The 21287-nt window shown below is 42.8% G+C and overlaps 1 protein-coding gene across 1 annotated transcript in view; it reads left to right on the plus strand.

The window, feature by feature from the left end:
- LOC138292914 (complement C3-like) overlaps positions 1 to 21287 on the plus strand; it is a 2405892-nt gene that overhangs the window by 1206247 nt on the left and 1178358 nt on the right. Inside the window, exon 16 of the mRNA XM_069231788.1 lies at positions 1723 to 1794. Coding sequence (XP_069087889.1) covers positions 1723 to 1794 — 72 coding nt within the window. The remainder of the gene's footprint in view (positions 1 to 1722; positions 1795 to 21287) is intronic.

Here is a 21287-nt window from a genome sequence, read left to right on the forward strand (position 1 = left end):
AATATTGTCTCTCCTCCAAACCTGCTGCTCAACCTCCCACTTAGCATCCATCCAACTATGAACAGCCCTCTTAGACTTATTCTGACACTTTTCTTTACTCTTAGCATGTGCAGCATGCTCCCATACGTTCAAAGCTTCATATTGTGCCGGTCTAGTTGGGATTTTTATAACGCTAATCGCCGATTTTCAATTATATTCAAATTAAAGGTACCATATCAGGGAAACTGCAATGACCCTTCTTTCTTAGTGTCCTTGGTCCATTTATTAAGTTAAATCCAGAACTACACAATAAACCTTAGCAGACAACTTAAACCACAATAGACTTTTATCTAGCCCAATGTCTTGGACTACAGCAGGGCTGATATCAACTGCTCAACATCAAGTGCTTATGCGTTTACACAACCAAGCAATTTAAAAAAAAAAGAAGCACATTTGCTCTCTGTCCACAGTCCCAGCCTTCTCAGACTTCTAACAGACACTGTTCCACAAGATGCTCAATGTCAACACAAACACCACGAACTAGACATACATAATTTGCAACTCACAATCCTACTTATATTCACTGCTCAGATTTGGCAACTGCCTACAGAATCCCATAAACACTGTAGATCTTCCAAACTGGGCCATGGACTTTAGGAACATGACCTGGACCTTGGCATGTTCTAGAGCTATTCTAGAATGTTCTAGCTCCCAACACCTGTGACAAATCATCCTCGTTCTACTACCAATTGACATGGTGGATATCCCTGTACCCATACACCTTTTTATAATCATTGTATAGGTTCCTCCTTTTGTTGTTGACTGAAAACATATGAAAGGAGCTAAAATCAGCAACACATCTTAATGACTGAAACAAATGTGGCTTCACAAAACTGACAGAGAGAATGGTGACCAAACCATGAATGTTTATTAGCAAATTTAGCAAAGGTTACACAGCAATAAATAAGTGAGTCAATTTATCCAAAAGCATGTATATCTATATAATCATGTAATCAATTCTTTTTAGATTTATATAGAAAACAGATCAGAATATATCACTATGAAGAACACAGAATCTAAGGTGAATTGGTTTCATAAAGGAGTTTCCCTATTTTAAACAAAGCATTGAAAGGGACAAGTGGAGGTTTGAAAAGGAAGGAGTCAGCATCAGAAGAGCAGAGTTGAGGTTCCAGGGTAAAGGCATCAGTGCTCAAGCAGAAACTTCAACAGCCTGGGCAGGAGGATCAGCAGAGTTTTAGAAAGGCCTTCTCTCAGCGGAGTCAGGACCTGATCTGCGAAACTAGTCTAGGGAACACACAATTATAGCTAACGAGCAGCTCTTCTTGATACTCCACATGCAGAGGAGTGAAGAAGGTAGAACTTGCAATGCATTTATTTAAGAAACGTGACTGAAGCCTAGGCACGAGTCAGGAGAATGTTAAGAAAAGAGATGGTAACCAATGTCTACAGTTAGCATGGTCAAATGCAATGATAAAAATCTGATATATGTGTCACTCACTACGAATAAATGCAGCCAGGTACTGTAATTTGATTAATATGGTAAAAAGAGATTAGTATCGCTATTATCAGACAATGAACATAATCAGTGCATCCATGTATGGACCACTAAATTGCGCTGCTCCACTAGCAATATATGCTTGAAGCTTTCTACAACTTGCCTTCCCGAGCACACAAAGATGTGTTTGTGTTTTTATCTGAATTTAGCATTTTTTCTTTCCACAGAACTGAAATGCCCAAGTCCGCTATCTCGCAAGCGCCGTGCACTTCAGAACGTGCAATTGAAAAAAACTAAAGGTATGTATGTGTCTTCGGGAAAGCTAATCCATCTGCACTGGTTCCCAGAGATAGCCTGCAGGATATATTTTCTTTAATTAGACTTGTAATAATTTCTTGATTAAAAAGCATTATGAAACTGAACTAGAGATTTACCATTTCAACACTGATTGTGGATTTCAGACAAAAGAGTTAAATACCACTGTATGTGGAAAATAAAGCTTCTTGCCACAAAGTGGGCATATAGACAGAAACCAAAGATCGTTTTTTTGTTACTCTGTCAATCCAATCCACCAACGCTTTCTGTTTTTTTGTTGGGACATATGAGAATAATATGAGTTTTTGTTAACGAGCACCACCACTCTAGTTTGGGCTCTTCCACAAAGTCACAACTTAAATAATGGTGATTCTAGCTGGGTGCCCCCAGAAAATATATAAAAATAAATTCCTGCAGAAAAGAATGGGGATACGTTTCCTTGTGCATATATCGAATTATAGATAGGAGGCTGTCACTGATGACGTTGTTTGCCACAAAGGGGTTCCAAGTGACATCAACCCTTTATCTATTACCATCTAGTACAACCCTTCAGTCTCCTTCTCCTGCGCTGCTGAGCGTATGAATGAATTGCACGGGAAAAGAGTAGGGGGAAAGAAAGGGGAGTCATGGGAAAACCATACAGTCTCCCCTCCTTCAGTCCTTTCTATACCTGATTATTAAAATTACCTCTTACCTTACGTACAGCATCCTACTTCTCATTCCTGCATCTCATCGCTGCTTCTCATCCATCATCCCTACTTCTCATCCACCATACATCATCCCTACTTCTCATCCATCATCCCTACTTCTCATCCATCATCCTTACTTCTCATCCCTGCGTCTCATCCCTGCTTCTCATCCATCATCCCTACTTCTCATCCACCATACATCATCCCTACTTCTCATCCATCATCCCTGCTTCTCATCCATCATCCCTCCTTCTCATCCATCATACATCATCCCTACTTCTCATACATCATCCCTACTTCTCATACATCATCCCTACTTCTCTTCCATCATCCTTACTTCTCATCCATCAAACATCATCCCTACTTCTCATCCATCATCCCTACTTCTCTTCCATCGTCCCTACTTCTATTCCATCATCCCTATTTCTCATCCATCATACATCATCCCTACTTCTCCTCCATCATCCCTACTTCTTATTCATCATACATCATCCCTACTTCTCATCCATCACCCCTCCTTCTCTTCCATCATCCCTGCTTCTCATCCCTGCTATCAATGCTGCACGTCGCCTTGACACTGACCTAGTCTTTGTGTCCCTACGGAGTCTGAGTCTGAGCTCATTCCAAGGTAACAAGGGTTGGGGGTCTCTTCTCATGGACATGGCATTGGCAGATTAGGTTTGGCAGCCTAGCTCTCTTTTAGGTTAGAGATTAGGTTCACATTATTAGGGTATTAGGACATATCCCATACTTTATGTCTTCTCATGATATTGCAAGATGGTGGGAGTCTTTGTATTAATGACTCTTGTCTTTACCATTCTGCTTCTTGCACTGTTCATTATCTTAATTATTGCAGCCCATACAACTTATCGCAGATTGCTGTTTTGCTAAATAAAACCTATTGAAACTTTACTGCACCTTCTTCATTGCCTGTGTTTGATTGAGACATGTTGTTCATGTGAGAAATGGTAATCTCTGTTTAACAACGACACTCCTTGAGATGTCATACTCTTGAGTCCATGCATAAAGGCTGCCACAAATCACCTTTTACTATTTGGTTTTTGGTGAGGTGCTGCTTGTGAGCCGGGAGGTTTGGGATGACAGTTGTGACTTGTTGTAGGACTGGCGTAATTGCCTACAAACATAAGTACTGTCATCCTTAAACCAGCAGTCGTGCCTAGAGCAAGAGTTCAACTACAACAATGTTTGGACTCAGCTGATTCCCAGAAAGAAAAAAAATATATATGAAAAGGGGCCAGGGTAGGTACACCCTGACCCTTTAGCTCTGGTGGTGGGGTCCATAGGGACCCCCTGGGGCTTAAAAATAATTTTAAAAACAGTTTTCAGCATGGATCCACCCTCTTTTTTAAAAAAAACAAGCGCAGGCTCCCACGCTTCAATTGTAAACAGTCCCTGGGTGGGTCTGTTTCTGGGGTCAATTACATTTTTTATGGGGTCTCCTGGCCCGCCGCAGGTCCAGGGACCACCATTCCCCCAGGGCTTTTATGAAAATGGATGCGTGGGGCATTTGGTCTTCCTGCAGCCCTGGGGGCCACAATCTCCCTGGGGTGTTAAACAAATATAAGGGGCCTCCCCGCAGCCCCAGGGACTGCCACCTCCCCATGGCTTCAATCTAATAGGATGCAGGGACTGCCACCTTTATGGGGCTTTAAACTAATATGAAGCAGGAGGGCCACATGCCCCCTGCAAACCCAGAGACCACCATCTCCCTGAGCTACAGTAAAAGATTGAGGGGGGCACCTCCCCGGAGCAATGCTCATTGCGGCCCCCCCTCGTGGAGACAATTATGGCCCTGGGGACCGCCACCCCCCAAGGCCGGCTCCTGCTGTGTCCCGGGGTGCCCACGCCTGTGACATAGCTGTTTGCTTTTGCTTGGTGGATCTTTGACAGATCCCACCAACAAAAGCAAACAAAGTCCGCTTTCTGAGAGGGGGAGCTGTCAAACAGCTTCTGCTGGCAGAAAGCGGAGTTCTGGTAACCTGCATACATATTTGGGTGCAGGGAAACAGATAAAAACATTGCTCCTGCAAGCAAGGAGCTGCTATTTAAAGCACCTTGCTGCTTGTGGGAGCAATGCCTGCTCCTGCAGGACGTGGGTAGCTCACTAGGACCACAGGGGTTATGACAATGTTGAGGCACTCGTTGAGCATGTATACAATTATCCTAAAGAAAAAAAAAAAATTACAAAAGTTCCTACACAAGTAAAAAACTCAACGAATATTTATCAGTACTAGGCTCAACGAAAAGAAAATAACAGATCATAAATTTCCAATTTTTTTAATTTTCATTCAAACAAAACAGTAGCCCCCCTCTAATCACAATTACTTCCCCTTTCCTCAGAATTCAAAATATGAGTCAATTTTCTTCAAATTCATAGATAAATCAAATAGTGATTCCAAATAATTTTCATAGTCCATTGTTATTCATTCTTGACAGGTCCTCCAAACATTTTGTAACCTTATACTTGATAAAACATCCAAGATCCTTACAACGACCTCACAGCCAACACGTGTTTCGTCGCTTGACTTCTTCAGGGCTGAAATTTTGTCGCTTCTTATAACAATTTTCCTAAATCCCCAAAATCATCAAAACACAATAGAGTCATGTTTAAATCAAAGAGACAAACACTGCCCAATGCTCAAAACGTACCATAATCCAAACATAAAACTTTTTGAATCAAGAACCCTATTTGGGTAATTAGTATCCAAAGACCCAGTCATATCCCAAAGTTCAATGATTTGAGGGTTCAACTCCTGGTGTGTCTGTGGTCATTTTTCTCTTTAATTTCTTTTAAACTTCAAAACGTTAAGGTTCATACTGAAAGGTAATCTCACTCTTTTTTATTGACAAATACATTTTTCTTTTCAATTTGTCCAGAAATATCTCATTCCAAGTATATCATTTATCAAAGCCTAAAAACTCTCTATCTCTCTCCCTCTCTTTCTCTCACTCTCTCACTCTCAATTTCTCTTTCTCAGTTTCCCACTCAGACACCCTCTTAGACCTTGTTTACCCACTCAGACACTCATACACCCGCTCACAGACCCACTCAAACCCTCATGCACCCACTCACAGCCCCACTCAGACCCTCATGCACCCACTCACAGAGTCACTGAACCCCTTTACCCACCCACTCACAGACCAACACAGACACTGATGCACCCACTAAGGCACAGATGCACCCACTCTCACACACAGAAAGACACTTTGACAGCCACTATCACCCCTAGATACACCCTCTCACACCTATTCTCACACACAGCGAGGCAGGCCATGGCCAGCTCCTGCCGCGCACAGCCAAAGGGCCATGCACAGCATGGGGTTAGGTGGTTAGGAGTGTTGTCAGCAGGGTCTGGCCGCAGGCCTGGCCTTGCAGTCAACGTCCGCTGTGCACGGCGGAAGGCTGTGAACAGCGCAAGGATGGGTGCTTTTAGGGGAATGACCTTGTGGCCTGGCCACATGCCAGGCCCAGAGCTGACGGCTGCCATGCACGTCCGAAGGCCGTGCGCAGTGGTGGTTGAATTAACGTATATTAATGAAAATTAGTACATGTTAAAAAAAACATAGAAATTCACTGAAGAAAACAAAGGTTACAGGGATGTTATAGTTAGGAAATAGAACTTTTAAGAAAGCATAGAAATTCACTTGCTCCCTTATACTTTTTATTATTTATTTGACAGTTCAGGATAGGAGACTAAGGGGGTCATTCCGACCCTGGCGGTCCATGACCGCCGGGGCCGGGGACCGCGGAAGCACCGCCATCAGGCTGGCGGTGCTTCCTGGGCCATTCTGACCGCGGCGGTAAAGCTGCGGTCAGAAAAGGGCAACCGGCTGTTTCCCGCCGGTTTACCCCTGGCCCAGGGAATCCTCCATGGCGGCGCTGCTTGCAGCGCCACCATGGGGATGCCGACCCCCTTCCCGCCATCCTGTTCTTGGCGGTTTTTACCGGCAGGAACAGGATGGCGGGAACGGGTGTCGTGGGGCTCCTGGGGGCCCCTGCACTGCCCATGCCACTGGCATGGGCAGTGCAGGGGCCCCCTAACAGGGCCCCATAATGATTTTCAGTGTCTGCTTTGCAGACACTGAAAATCGCGACGGGTGCCACTGCACCCGTCGCACCCCGACAACTCCGCCGGCTTCATTGTTGAGGGGGGTTTCCCGCTGGGCCGGCGGGCGGCCTTCTGGCGGTCGCCCGCCGGCCCAGCGGGAAAGCCAGAATGGCCACCGTGGTCTTTTGACCGCAGTGCGGTCATTCGGCGGTTCACTCCAGGCGGGCGGCTCCCGCCGCCCGCCGGGGTCAGAATGACCCCATAAGTCCCCGAGTCCTGTAATGGCTGCCACCAACATTTTTCTCATGTTGCGGGTAGTCCTTCAAAGCTCTTTCTCCTGTGAGTGTTTGACTCCTGCAGGCGCAAATTGGTTCAAGGAAAATAAAGCTCCCTGGGCCAATCAGAGCACTCAAATTTAAAACAGCACTCCGAGCCTCTTGCAGACTCAAACCTCCAGATATATAAATATGATTGACTCTTAATTTCTGGTCAGCAGTTTTTGCTGTAGCCCTGCCTACAGATGTCTATGGAAAATGCATTGGGATTTTTCATTTTGGGACCCTCATTTTTCTCTGCCTTGCTTGATGAATCACCCCAAAACGCTCCATGCACAAACTAATCAAAAAGAAGCACCTTTTTGGAAATGTTAGTGGCGATTCATCAAACAGAGCCAACAACATAATGTTTTAAACTCTAAGAAACCACAGAAATTCACCAGTTATAGCTATAGTTATGTCTTGTAACAATAACTTGTGCACTAAGGTAGCTATAACTCGCATCCATGCCATGCACAGTTTTTCCATCAATAGTTTCATTGCAAATGTTGCAGTGATATTATCAATGATGCAATAGAAGATGTCATGAGAGATCAAATATGTCGGGTAATTAGTGCATGGTGAGAGTGTGAGTTATAGTTACTTGAGATAACTATAACTAATGAATTTCTGTGGTTTTTAGAGTTTAACACATTATGTCAACACTGGACATCTCATCTAACTATAACATTATTTTAAACTTGATTTTTTTCAATGAATTCAGAGGGGTTATTTAACGAATAGTAATATTTTATTAGCATACATAAATCCAACCCCCGCCATGCATAATCATCTGCCATGTGCAGTGGGGATTGGCTGCAGGGCCTGGCCTGAGACTAGGGGCCCTGGGTCTGGTATCTTCTGACCTAGACTTTTTCATCAGCTTTTCCATGGTTACCATAGAAGATAATATTTACACATTTTTACCTTCCTTTAATATCCAGAATACGGCTGAATATGGAACAGTGTAGATAAGCATGGCAATCTTAACAAAGATGGCCATGGAACCCAACCTTGATTCTCAAAGTCATCCAGCCAAGAAGAGCCAAATTGAGTCCTTGTGTTGGAAAATGGGTTATTGGTAAGGGCTGGTAAGTACCTACACTTAGCAATAGGCCACTAACCTCCATTTGGGTCCAATTAGGTCTCAGTAAATTAAACCTAGCTCAACCTTTGGTAGCTTGGCAACGGGCGATAAGGCTTAACTTTGGAGACATAGCGAAAAGCATTAAAATATCAGAAAACAGTAATTAAATAAAACACAGGAAACTGTTTAAAAATCAAAAAACAATTTATAAAAATAGGAAATAATTTTAGCTTTGAAATTAAACCAAAATGAAAAGAATCGGATAAAGAGAACCGGAGATATGATTTTTTTAAAGAATTAATGCTTTTTAGCGCTTAGAAATGAATAGCGCCAATCTGGTCATCTGATCGCACCTCGACCGGGGCAATGTCAAACTTTAAGGCCGACCATGATGGAGCCCTGCTGGGCTACAGCTAGCGTGAGGCCTCGGTCAAAAAGGTACCTTAGGACTTTGTCGTTTTTCTGGAGATTTTTTTCAGCGGGACCAAGTCGCCAGTCCAATCCGACCTCCTGGAACTCTTCCTCGGATCCGTGTCACAGGAGCCCTTCAGTGGAGATTTCTACCTTCAGACTTAGTTGTTTTTTTCAAGATGAAAATCCTTCGACTGGGACAAACCTTGCTCCTGGGTGAAAAACAGGGGGGTCCTGGTTCTCCAATCAGGTGCAGGGTCCTTCCCCCCGTGATGTCCACTTCCTGGGAAGTGTGGCAAAAATCAATCCCAGGGAGCAACATTCCTCAAAAATCCATCCTGACTGAAAATTATTTTTGGAGGTTACACCTGGCTGAGCCCATCCACTGGTGTAGCTTAAAATCCTAAATACACCCCTCTCCTGCCCTCTCCTAATCTAATCAAGGGGGCACCTTGTTGTCTGGGTTTGCAGAATGTGAGGGATGTGCTGGGGTGCTCCAAAGGTCCTTCCCTGCCTTTGAAGACCAGTTTGGCAGCCCTCCCCACTTCCTGCTTTCCCATCTGATGAGGGAATATCTCCTTCCCCAGGCACATCTCTTTGTGTTCACACCTCATCAAGGCAGCCTGGCCAGGCTGCCTGAGGCTGGCCAATCAGAGCAAAGCAGCAAAAGCACTGCAGGGCTGAAGTTGGCAACTTTTCAGGTAAAGTTTAAAACTTGAACAAGTTATATTAAATCCAACAACTGGACGTTGTGGGATTTATTATAACAATTGATTTGATACCAAACTTGAGGTATCTGTTATTAAGGAGACTTTTAAAATGAAAATAAAGTCTCCCCATTCTAGCCTATGGAGGCCATTCACTACAAGGAGGAAAAATGTATTTGGCTGTTTTACCTCACCAGGGCTTATAAAACTATTTGTATAAGCTCCCTGCTTATAGTTACATAGGGCACACCTTAGGGGCGACCTATATGTAAAAATAAGGTAGTTTTGCATCTAACTTTAATTTAAAAGTAGCCAGCAAGGCAGGCCTGCCTTTAAAATGACATTGGGCACCTCAGCAGTGCACCTCTGGGGGCACTACCTATGCTGGGGTCCCTAAACCTACATGCCCTACCATATACTAGGGACATATAGGTAGGTTAATTTTGCCAATTATAATTAGCCTAATTTGCATATCCACTTTACACAGCGCACTGGCCCCGGGACTGGTAAGCAGTACCCAGGGCACAGCCAAGAGTCAGCAACAACAACCAAAATGTTTGGGGGTGACCAGGGCAAAAAGGAGGACTTTCCTGCACCTTTACTATAATTACAGTATTAAATCTGCATTCTTCCAAGCTGGACACTCACCTTTTGATACTTCAAGATATTGAGCACTCCATAAAGCATATCTTTTCCCAAAATGAGAAAACGCAGAGGCTAATGTCTCTTTTATCCCATACTGATCTTTTTAAGTAAGGAGTAACTCATTTTTCACTTACATTGCTGCATGAAAAGAGGTGCTTGTGCAAAAAATGGCTGATTCCTAAGAAAGGATGGTGGGTTTTGCATTAATGGGAGAAGGCAGCCCACTTAAAGAACCTACATTACCACAGCCTTTAGTCACAATGTAGAGGATATTATTAATGAAGAAAGTGTGGTTTCCAACACTATAGACATTGGTGCCTGCTTAAGCAACCCAAGCTTAGAAGAGAGTGATCGATACTTGGGTGGCCATGGACTCTCGATAAAATAGGTGGCTGTATTTACGAAGGACATGAATAATGAGACATATTTAAACAGTCAATAGACTTCCATGAGGCATCACCATCACCATCTCATTCAATAGAGCCCTCTACTCCTTTGGGCACTTCAGTGACTCGTGTGGCTATTAATCTTGATGGTACGCCATCAGGGGCAGCTATTCAACTCACACCACATTTTGCAAAGAGTAATGAGATGATAAAACAAAGAAGGAAGAAAGGCCTGAAGAAATGTACTTCAAATAATAATAGGGTTATTTTCGTCATATTAGGCTCTGGCTTGCAGCAAGTGCCAGACTCCCAACCACCTCAGTAATGACAGCGCCATGACACACTAACGGGGACTACAGCACTAATCTGGAGAGTGAACATTTAAGAGATATCATTTTAACTGGCATTACAGGGGGAGCGTGCCTTCAGGTGTACTGACATGGTAGCACTGGAACCTGGGGCAAACGCTGTTCCGAATGAAGGAATCTCCATTTCAACTGCATCAAACAGATTGGATGTATGGATGCAGAATTCCATCCAAGCACAAAAGTGTTGCAGTTAGATTCACCCAACCCAACGTAGCAAGGCAACTGATTGAACTTGTTGCAGCTTTAATGCAATAGTCATAAAAATAGAACCTGAATTAGATGCCTTTTATCCCACATGTGTGCGTCCTGGACACTTTTCTGCTGCATGTTCTTTATCATGCGGAAACCACAGTATCTTTCCAGTGCATTTTAGCAACCCTATAACGTAGAGTTAATGTGTAAAGTGTTTATGCACCACTTCAAATAATAAAACAATGACGACTTCAAACACCCATACCATTTTAGAAAACAGAGTATTGTTTACTAAATAAAACAAGACCAAAATGACAAAAATCCTATCAGTAGATCCTGAGATATGTAATTTTAAATAGTTAGGTGAAAATGGAGTATAGAAGTGCAATACACCAACTGTTGTTATCTGGTCACACCAGATGTGGACAAAATCACAAGTTCATGCTGACGGCAATGAAGCGCGGGCTGGCTACAAGGTCCCACTTGGGGCCACTGAACACTACTTTAAATCCTGTTGAGGGGTCTGCACGACATTGCTTTGCAAGGCTTTGTGTCATCCTGCGTTGGTTGTGAGAAGCTGTGTGGCGAGGCTTTCCGGGCTTGGCGTTGCTTTGCATCGGTCCCAGAGAGCTGTAAGGCAAATCTTTCTGGGGTTTAGCATCGCCTTGCGTTGAGGCTTTACAGAACTTGGTATTGCTGTGCGTCGGTTCTGATGGCCTGGCAGCTGTGCATCAAGGCTTTATGCCAATTGCCGTTGACTCCGATGAGGCTAGCAGCTGTGTAGCAAGGTTTTTTGGGATTTTGCATCTCTCTGCATCTGTTCTGCTAGGGGACCACAGCTGGGCTTGATAGGAGCACCTTCAGGACCACTTCTAAGGGTCCAGGACAAATGTTCCCTCTAATTATTTTCTCTGTATGCGGCAATGAAGGACCTCTGTGCACTGCAGCCAAGGCTTTGTGCACCAACTCACCACACACATGAGTGCTTTTCTAAAATACAACTCGTTTCAATGTGTTGTAATCTGGGGCTTGAATCTATGAAGATTATATCAAAGCGGAGAAAGACAATTAAGCAAGTATTCTGTTGATTTTAACAATTTGAGAACTTGTGGTCAACTAGCTCTTAGTTCAGATCATTTTTGTGTGGTTATGCTAAACAATCTGAAAACAGCAAAAAGAAAACTTGTCTTTGATATATTACTTCCACTATTTTACATTTTCATTGATCTGTTGATGGCACCTCTCAAAATTATCCAATTCAGTGGTAGTCATTTTATCAACCTTGAATGGATGAAGAGTTGAGTGAGCCTTGGCAGGATTTTACCCTAATGTTTGGAGATTAAATTCAGATTTCAGTAGAGCACACTCAGGGGGAGATTTAGGTGCCCCTTGCACCACATATCACCACATTAGCATAATTTATTTTACGCTAATGTGGCGATTTTATGGCACAAATGCTGCTCCATATGTACAAAGTGGCGCAATGCATGCAATACACCTCTTTGTAACCCTTTGTGCCACATTATGCATGCGCCATGCATAATGTATGTAAAGGGGGCTTCCCCTATTAGGGGACCGCAAAAATGGTGCAGTGGAATCTAAGAGATTCTACTGCGTAATTTTTTGCAGCTACTTTTAACACCTGCTCAGAGCAGGCTTTAAAAGGGGGCACACCATTGGTTACAATCAGCCCCTATGTACAAAATTCTGGCGGTAACCCTGAACAGTACATCAATAGTGTAAAAAATGTTGACGCTATTGCCCCCTACCCTACACCATGCTGCGCCGTATTTTAAATACAGCGCACACATGGTGGGGGTAAGGGGGCGCTAAGGGGCACAAGAAAAGTGGTGCTGCACTGAGTGCAGGTCCAATTTTTCCAATCTGCCCCTTCGCTTGCTGAGCTACATCAATAGCTTTAAAATGGATTGTGGTTTAAGGTGTCATTCTTTCAGCTAGCGAATGGTTATTTAAGTGTAATAAGAAAGAAAGAGCACACGAGCAATTTAATATAAACTAAACTTAATTGTTAGATGCTTTAACACATTGCAACAAAATAAGTAATAGATGTCAAACATGATTAATATGTAGAGTTTGCTATATATAAGGCTCTAAAAGGTATATCTTGGGTGTATTACAGTTATTTAGAAAATTGGTTAGGCCCTCGTTCATGGAACTTATTTCTACAATCAACTGAAGGTAATGCGGTGTCAGGTGGTACATCTCATCCCTTCAGTGGACTAGTTTTCACTAGTCAAAGTGCTCTCTTCAAAGTGAGCATATGATGCGGCCTCTTATCCTGTTAACAGAAGTCAAAGTCACCACTCACAAATAGCTGAAGGAGAAAAGCCTGAAAGTCTCAGAAACGATTTTTGTATTATGCTGTCATTCTTGCAGTCTCTCAGTCTTTCACATTAAATGGATATTACAATAAACACGTATTTGACCATTGCCCTGTGTGATCTACAGAAAGGCAGATGATTGGATGATCGTGTAGCGTGAACACCACTACCTACTGACATGCAATGTTTGAAAGTCGCATTACATTCAGCCTCAACTACTGATCTGGCAATCGTGCCTAGTTATGAACATCTATCGACTACGTGCACAGTGTGCACTATACAAGAGCAGTATGTTGCATTAAAAAGTACAGAAATACATCTGGAAAAACAAATACTCCTAGGGAATACAAGATGAAGTAAAACATGAAACCTGAAATGTAAATTGGAAAGCATCACTAAAATGGCAGGAACTGAGCATGTTAACACAATGGGAGCCACCCATTTCTTACAGCGCTATTTTTGTAATGTCTTTAGGAGCGAAATCACAAACTCAGTGCTATTTGTCTGCCAGTTATTCAAATTAGAACATGCAAGTTGGACTCTTCCTACACACGAGCCATTATATCAGAAGAGCAAATGAAAGTTAAATTTAAAAAACAGTGCATTTTTTTCACACTCACAGACTTTTCACAGTGTCTATCCAGTTTCTCCAAAGTGGTTTGTGAAAAAGCGATGCATCAAAAAATGCTAAAGGTGGCCTGAGCCAGATGCTGGGCTCTGGCTCAGTATGAGGTCCTGCTGGAACCTCAAGCTCAAAAGGAGTTGAGCTTTCATGTGGTTCTGTCTGCCACCCTGGCTTTTCCCTTCTTCTCAAAGTTAAAAACAAAAGCGTACACATTTTAGGTAAAAGCGAGAGACAAATAGAAACTCATTTAATGGCTGATATTTACAAAGTGAAACCGCAAAACATGTGATTAATCCCCGCTGCACAGCTTAACCAAACTGTGTGATTATAAGAAAATATTCTGTTTCACCGATCCACCTTTTTCGTCATTTGCTCCACCTATAAGTCTGTGGGTAACATCCATGGTCCACATAACTGAAAAATAATCACTTTTAATAATTAATTACCTCTAAGTGAACGGGTAATGCGACTTGTTAGTGTCAAAGCTGCCCCATGTTAAAGAAATTGAATTTTTTCATTCTGAAAATAATTTATCATATTTTACAGGTTGTTTGTTGCATGATTTACATGGCTAACATTCTTGGGCTTGGCTCTTAGAGCCACGCCAGATTCTTGACTGGGCTTTGCGCTCCCTGTTAATTTGTTGACCTACCCATGTCTAACAAATAAGCACACTCAGTTCTGTTTCTGAATTTCTTTTCCAGCAAAGCGTTTCAAGACCTACGTCTCATATAACCCGCATGCAGGGCCGGCTTTAGAGTTGGTGGCGCCAGACGGGACAATCTTTTTTGGGTCCACCACCCCATGACCACCTACTTGGATTCCCTCATTACCACCCATTCCCTCCTAACCACCAGGCAAAATTGTCCCTCAGTTCTCCATAGGCCCTTTTTCACATACATTTCATTTGTTTTCTAATCACTGATAAGTGCTGGCTTTACTAGTCCACTCAGCTATCAACATAAAACATTGTTCTTTTCTTTGCAGCAGGCATAATAACCCGCTGCGCTACTTTATATCGAGTCAAAACTGCCGCAGGAAAACTCTGATCTCTCCCTAGCAAGAACATTAATCACAAGAGTTATCTTGGCATTTTAATTGCCTCCTGAAGGCTTGACTCAAAAGGAAATTTCCATTAGGTGCTTTTAAATCACAAGTTTTGTAAGTTATTGCTAAACACAACGCCCCCGCCGAGGTCAGCGCCCCCCGATCCTGGTCAGCACTCAGGGCTGCTGAACCGGTTGCACGGCCCTAAAGCCAGCCCTGACCACATGAATTAATGAGCTGTTTTGTGCTACCTTGTACAAAAGCTGAAGATCCTCTCCGGTAGAAATAATCACACAGCACTGGAATTACAGGTTCAAAAGGTGCTTCAGCATGTCCTGATTTATTTACTGCACTAAAAAAAGTTAGTGCTATTCTTCCGATATCTCTGTATGTGAGCTGCATTAGCCTTGTGCTGCGCGGAATGCAGATGGTGGCTAGGTGGGCATGCAAGAGTGCATCTTGGGTGGAACACTGTCCAGGACTTGGTCGCACCACTGGAGAGGGCAAGACTCACAGATGGCAGAGTCGAGGTGCTGGGTTCAAGATTGTTGAAAGCCTGTTATGACTCTGAGGCTTCTGATCAGGAGGCCAGCCAAATAGCCCTTGAAGTCATTGGGGGTTCTGGGTTCAAGATATGCAGGTCCAGTCCTTCCTACCTGGCAAGAGGGCAGCAGGTCAGTACAGCAGGGCAGCAGTACTTTCAGAGCATAATAGACTGATAAGAGGCACTCGTTGAGTAAATACATATATGACAATGTTTACAAAAATTTGTGTCTGCTAGTGTCACTGTAATAGTCCTTTGAAAAAGAGCACCATGCTATATGTCCTTAGAATGGTGTAAAACAAAATAACTAAAGAGTCCCCTTGACGAAACACATGTTGGCTGTGGGGTTTGATTGGAACAGGAAGTATCAAGTCTATGACCCATGGCTGTGTTGCAGAGTAACTGAATGGATTGCATTTGGAATATTAAAATTCGAGAATTTCTGGAACTGCATTAAAGACTGCCTCGCCTCTTCAGTTATTTTGTTTTACACCATTCTAAGAGCACATGGCATGGTGCTCTTTTTCAAAGGACTATTACAGTGACACAAGCAGACACAAATTTTTGTAAACATTCTTATATATGTATTTACTCAACGAGTGCCTCTTATCTGTCTATTAACTATTATCTGTTTTGTTAGCCACACAGTTGGGGAACAGGGGTGTGGTCGCCTAAGAGTGCACCGTATAATAATTCATGTTAAGAATTTATATTTACCTCGTTGCCTTCAGCAGTCCAGCAGAGTGGCAGTCCTTGTAGCAGCACAGGAATCCCTTTTCTTAGTAGAGAATCCACAGGTCCAGAAGTGTACTGAAGTGATGGTGTGTGAAGTCTTTCTTTCATACACAGCTGTGCCTTGGAAGTGGTAAGAAATTTCTAGAGGCATGCCTTTGAAGCACATATATATTCTGTCTCCCTTACCCTGGCTCCAAGCTGGCTGAAGTGACAATGCAGGGTCGTTAAGCCTCTTTGTGTACTGACAGGACACAGCCTATTCAGGGGTAAGTGAGGCTGGGGCTGACTCCTCCCTCTCATATTGGCAGTGATGGCCCATTCAGTCACACCTAAGCTCCCATTGTGTATGGCTGTCTAGGAGGAATACACAAAGATCATCTGCCAACTACACCCTGTTATGTGACCCAGGCAGGCACCAAACGGCTAAGGCAAGAAAATGCCAACTTTCTAAAAGTGGCATTTTCAGAATTGTTACTTAACTTCATAAGTGCCCACACTACCTCCCTGATGCGGATCACGACCAGTGGCCAACACCAGGGAGGGGGTTGAAAAATCCTTCGGTGCGTTGCACCGGAGGATTTTTTTTAATTCCCCATCGGGAGACACGGAAAAGGTTCAGTGTTTCTCCCTGCCCCGCACCAGCCCAGGCGCGCTGACGTCACAATCTGTTTTCCACCCCGGAGCAGGAAATGGAAGTATGGTCACTTCCTGCTCCGGTGGGAAAACGGCCCAAACGGACCTCATCACTGTTCGGAAAGGCCTTGTTTGAAAGGGGAGATTCTCCCCTTTCCAACAAGATCTTTTTGAAACCCCATTAGACACCAGGGCTTTCACTTGGGGGGGGGGGGTCGGCCCGCTCTGAAAATGTCCCCCCCCCAGGCGTTAAAAAAATAAATAAAATATATCTATTAATGAAATTGACAGGGGGTTGCCTATGAGCAGGGCGACCCCCTGTGGGAGACTATTTTTTTAAAAATAGTTGTATAGTTTCCCTGGGGGCCTCTATGGCTCACAGGGAAACCATACAGGTATTTAAAAAAATATCTAGATCCATATATATGTATAGATCCATATATAGATATATTTATATAGATATCTATATATAGATATATCTATCTATAAATATATGTATTATATATGTATATATGTATATATATATATATATATATATATTTAAACAGAGAGAGAGAGATCACTTTTGTCAATCGTGTGTGGTTTCCCTGGGGGCTGCTATCGGCCCCCAGGAAAACCACACCCACATATAAAAGTGATCTTTTTACACACACACACACACACACACACACACACATATATATATATATATATATATATATATATATATATATATATATATATGTGTGTGTGTGTATATATATATGTGTGTATATCTATATATATATATACAAGGTCTGGTGAGACCGAAACGCGTCAGGGGATTCCTGTTTGTTTGTTTATGATCTCACTAATGTATTAAAAGTTAAGGTATTTTTGGCACAACGACAGAGTGCGGTTTTCTCTTGCTAAAACAGAAAGAGAATCTTGTTTTTTGAAAATATATAGATAGATAGATAGATAGATAGATAGATAGATAGATAGATAGATAGATAGATAGATAGATAGATAGATAGATATAGATATACATATATATGGATTTGACCTTTGTCTAGTGGCAGTTTTGATGCCATAAAATAGCGCAGCAGGTTTATATGCCTACTGCAAAGATCAACTCTGTATTTTATGTAAATAGCTGAGTGGATTAGTAAAGCCAGCAATTACCTGCGCTATAATATAATTGAAATCTATGTGCAAGAGGGGCTATGGAGAGATGAGGGGCACTTTTGCTCGGATGTAGTGAGGGGATCCGAGGAGAAGGTCCTGGCAGTGGGAGCACCAATAATGATTGTTGGACTGGGCACCAGAGGAGCTAAAAACTGTGATGATTGATATGTGACCAGGTGAAGTAACAGTGTGTCTTTTTTGTTTTTTTGAATGTCTTGAGAGAACGTGCTGATTGAGGGATGAAGGTAAGGTAAGGTGACTGACTTTTACTGTTGCAGGCATCACACACCGATCAGCAATTTTGTGACTGACTACATAGGCTAGTGTTTTAGAGCGAGGGTTTAGCCAGTAGCAGAAATGGCGTCTTATTGGATGACTGCTGCTTAAGCTCTATCTCGGATTATAGAGGACAGCTCTGACACAGGATCAGAGACTGGGACAGCAGATACTGAGAAAGCATCTGAGGGATAGGACAATGGAGCAGACTATGGGAGTGATTTTTCTGACAATTCCTCTTTCAGTGATTCTGAGGGAGGTGATAAGGACAGTCCTGCTGTCCCTTCGCAAGCACAGTCTGTGCAGCCGGACAATAGCAAGTTAGCCCAACCCAGAAAGCAGACGCATGTGGCGGCAAGCACAGAGAGAGTGCTCTCTTGGGAGCTCCCCAATTTAGTTCAGCCCCAAATTCCACCGCCTAAATCGTATTGTGGAGACATCAAAATTATCTATCACAAAACATCCTCGTTTTGTAAGGTGGGCACCTGTGTTTTTGGTCCCGGGTTCGGCGGCCATAAAGGGAAACCTACCAAACCCAGACATTTCTGGAAACTAGATACCCAGGGGAGTCCACTGAGTGTGTGGCTTGTGTAGATTACCCAAAGTTTTCTTACCCAAAATATCCTGCAAAGGTGAAATGTTGAATAAAAACTCAATTTTTTCTTGCATTTCTATCACACAAACTACAGGAATATGCTGGTATCCCCAAAAGTCCAACCACCCAGTGGTTCCCCACCTGTCCTGATAAAAACGCTACCCCACTTGAGTGTCTGTACCTAGAGCCTGTGTCAGGAGTAGATCACCCCAGGATCAACAGTTGTCCTCATGTAAGGTGTGCCACAAGTTACCCCATCCTGGGTTCCCCTAGTTGTTTAGTTTTAAAAAAATGCACAGGTTTGGTAGGTTTTCCTAGGTACCAGCTGAGCTAGAGACCTAAATCCACAGCTAGGCACTTTCCAAAAAACGCGTCAGTTTTCAATGTAAAAACGTGATGTGTCCATGTTGCATTTTGTGGCATTTCCTGTTGTGGGCACCAGGCCTACCAACACAAGTGAGGTACCATTTTTATCTGGAGACTTGGGGGAATGCTGGGTGGAAGGAAATTTGTGGCACCTCTCAGATTTCAGAACTTTGCAGCACTGAAATCTGAGGGAAAAGTGTTTTTTTTGTCAAATTTTGAGGTTTGCAAAGGATTCTGGGTAAAAGAACCTGGTGAGAGCTCCACATGTCACCCCATTCTAAATTCCCCAAGGTATCTAGCTTCCAAAGATATATAGGTTTGCTAGGTTTCCCTGGTGCCCGCTGAGCTAGAAGCCAAAATCCACAGCTAGGCTCTTTGCAAAAAACAGGTCAGTTTTCTTTTGGAAAATGTGTTGTGTCCATGTTGTGTTTTGGGCCATTTCCTGTCGCAGGTGTTTTTTTGCCACGTTTTGAGGTTTGCAAAGGATTCTGGGTAACAGAACCTGGTGAGAGCCCCACAAGTCACCCCATCCTGGATTCCCCTAGGTATCTAGTTTTTAGAAATGCATAGGTTTGGTAGGTTTCCCTAGGTGCCGGCTGAGCTACAGGCCAAAATCCACAGCTAGGCACTTTCCAAAAAACATGTCAGATTTCAATGTATAAATGTGATGTGTCCATGTTGTGTTTCCTGTCGAGGGCAGTAGGCCTACCCACACAAGTGAGGTACCATTTGTATCGGGAGACTTGGGAAACACAGAATAGAAGAACAAGTGTTATTGTCCCTTGTCTTTCTCTACATTTATTTCTTCCAAATGTAAGACAGTGTGTAAAAAAGGGCTCTATTTGAGAAGTGCCCTGTAATTCACATGCTAGTATGAGGACCCCAGAATCCAGAGATGTACAAATAACCACTGCTTCTCAACACCTTATCTTGTGCCCATTTTTTAAATACAAAGGTTTCCTTGATACCTATTTTTGACTCTTTGTATTTCACTAAATGAATTGCTGTATACCTACAATAAAGACCCATTGCAAGGTGCAGCTCATTTCTTGGCTCTGGGTACCTAGGGTTTTTGATGACCCTACAAGCCCTATATATCCTCGCAACCAGAAGAGTCCAGCAGATGTAACGATATATTGCTAGAAAAAACCTGTCATAGCTGGAAAAAGTTATAGAAGAAAATGTGGACAGAAATGGCCCTTTTTTCAATTCAATTTCAATATTTTTTGTAGGAAAACCTTGTAGGATCTACACAAATGACCCCTTGCTGAATTCACAATCTTGTCCAATTTTCAGAAATGTTTAGCTGTCCGTCATCCAGCATTGGTTTCATGCCTATTTCTGTCACTAACTGGAAGGAGGCTGAAAGCACAAAAAATAGTAAAAATAGGGTATGTCCCAGTAAAATGCCAAACTTGTGTTGAAAAATGTGGTTTTCTGATTCATCTGCCTGTTCCTGAAAGATAGGAAGATGGTGATTTTAGCATTGATGCCACTCTCACAGAAAAAAACACATATTTTCTTCTGCAACACTTTTTTTCCCATGTTTCTGGAAAAACCGAAATTTTAGCTGTATTTTGGATAATTTCTTGGTCTCCTCCATGGGAACCCACAAACTCTGGGTACCTTTAGAATCCCTAGGATGTTGGAGAAAAAGGACACACATTTTTCGTGGATAGCTTATGTGGACAAAAAGTTATGAAGAGCTAAGCGCAAACTACCCCAAATAGCCAAAAAAGAGTTTATAGGGGGTTCGGGGGCAGGGGGGAGGCCCAACAGCTAAGGGGTTAAAATCCAACTTCACCATAAACTGGGATTTTAAATTAGAATTCCAAAGACACAAAAATTGAGAAGGGGTTATCTCTACCTATTTGGAAAATAACCTTATAACATGAAATAAGCCAGCTCCAATGCAATGCTATGGAAGAGATAGACCTTGCAGTAGAATAACATGACTTTAAGAGTTTTTCACTACCAGGCAGGTAACACTACATGTCCTACTTTTTAAATACACTGCACCATGCCCTATGGGCTGTTCAGAGCCTACCATAGGGGTGACTTATATGTATAAGGTGTGAAGGTTTGGGCCTTCCAAAAGGTTTACTTTGCCAGGCCAAAATGGCAGTTTAAAACTGCACACACAGGCTCTGCACTGGTAGGCTTGAGACATGTTTCTTTAGAAGGCTACGTAAGTAGGTGGCACAATCAGTGCTGCAAGTCCGCTGGTAGCATCTATTTTACATGCCTTGGACACATGTAGTGCACTTACTAGGGTCATTATAAGTAAATTAAATATACC

Source organism: Pleurodeles waltl, chromosome 4_2 (genome assembly GCF_031143425.1).
Source record: "Pleurodeles waltl isolate 20211129_DDA chromosome 4_2, aPleWal1.hap1.20221129, whole genome shotgun sequence".
Lineage (NCBI taxonomy): Eukaryota > Metazoa > Chordata > Amphibia > Caudata > Salamandridae > Pleurodeles > Pleurodeles waltl.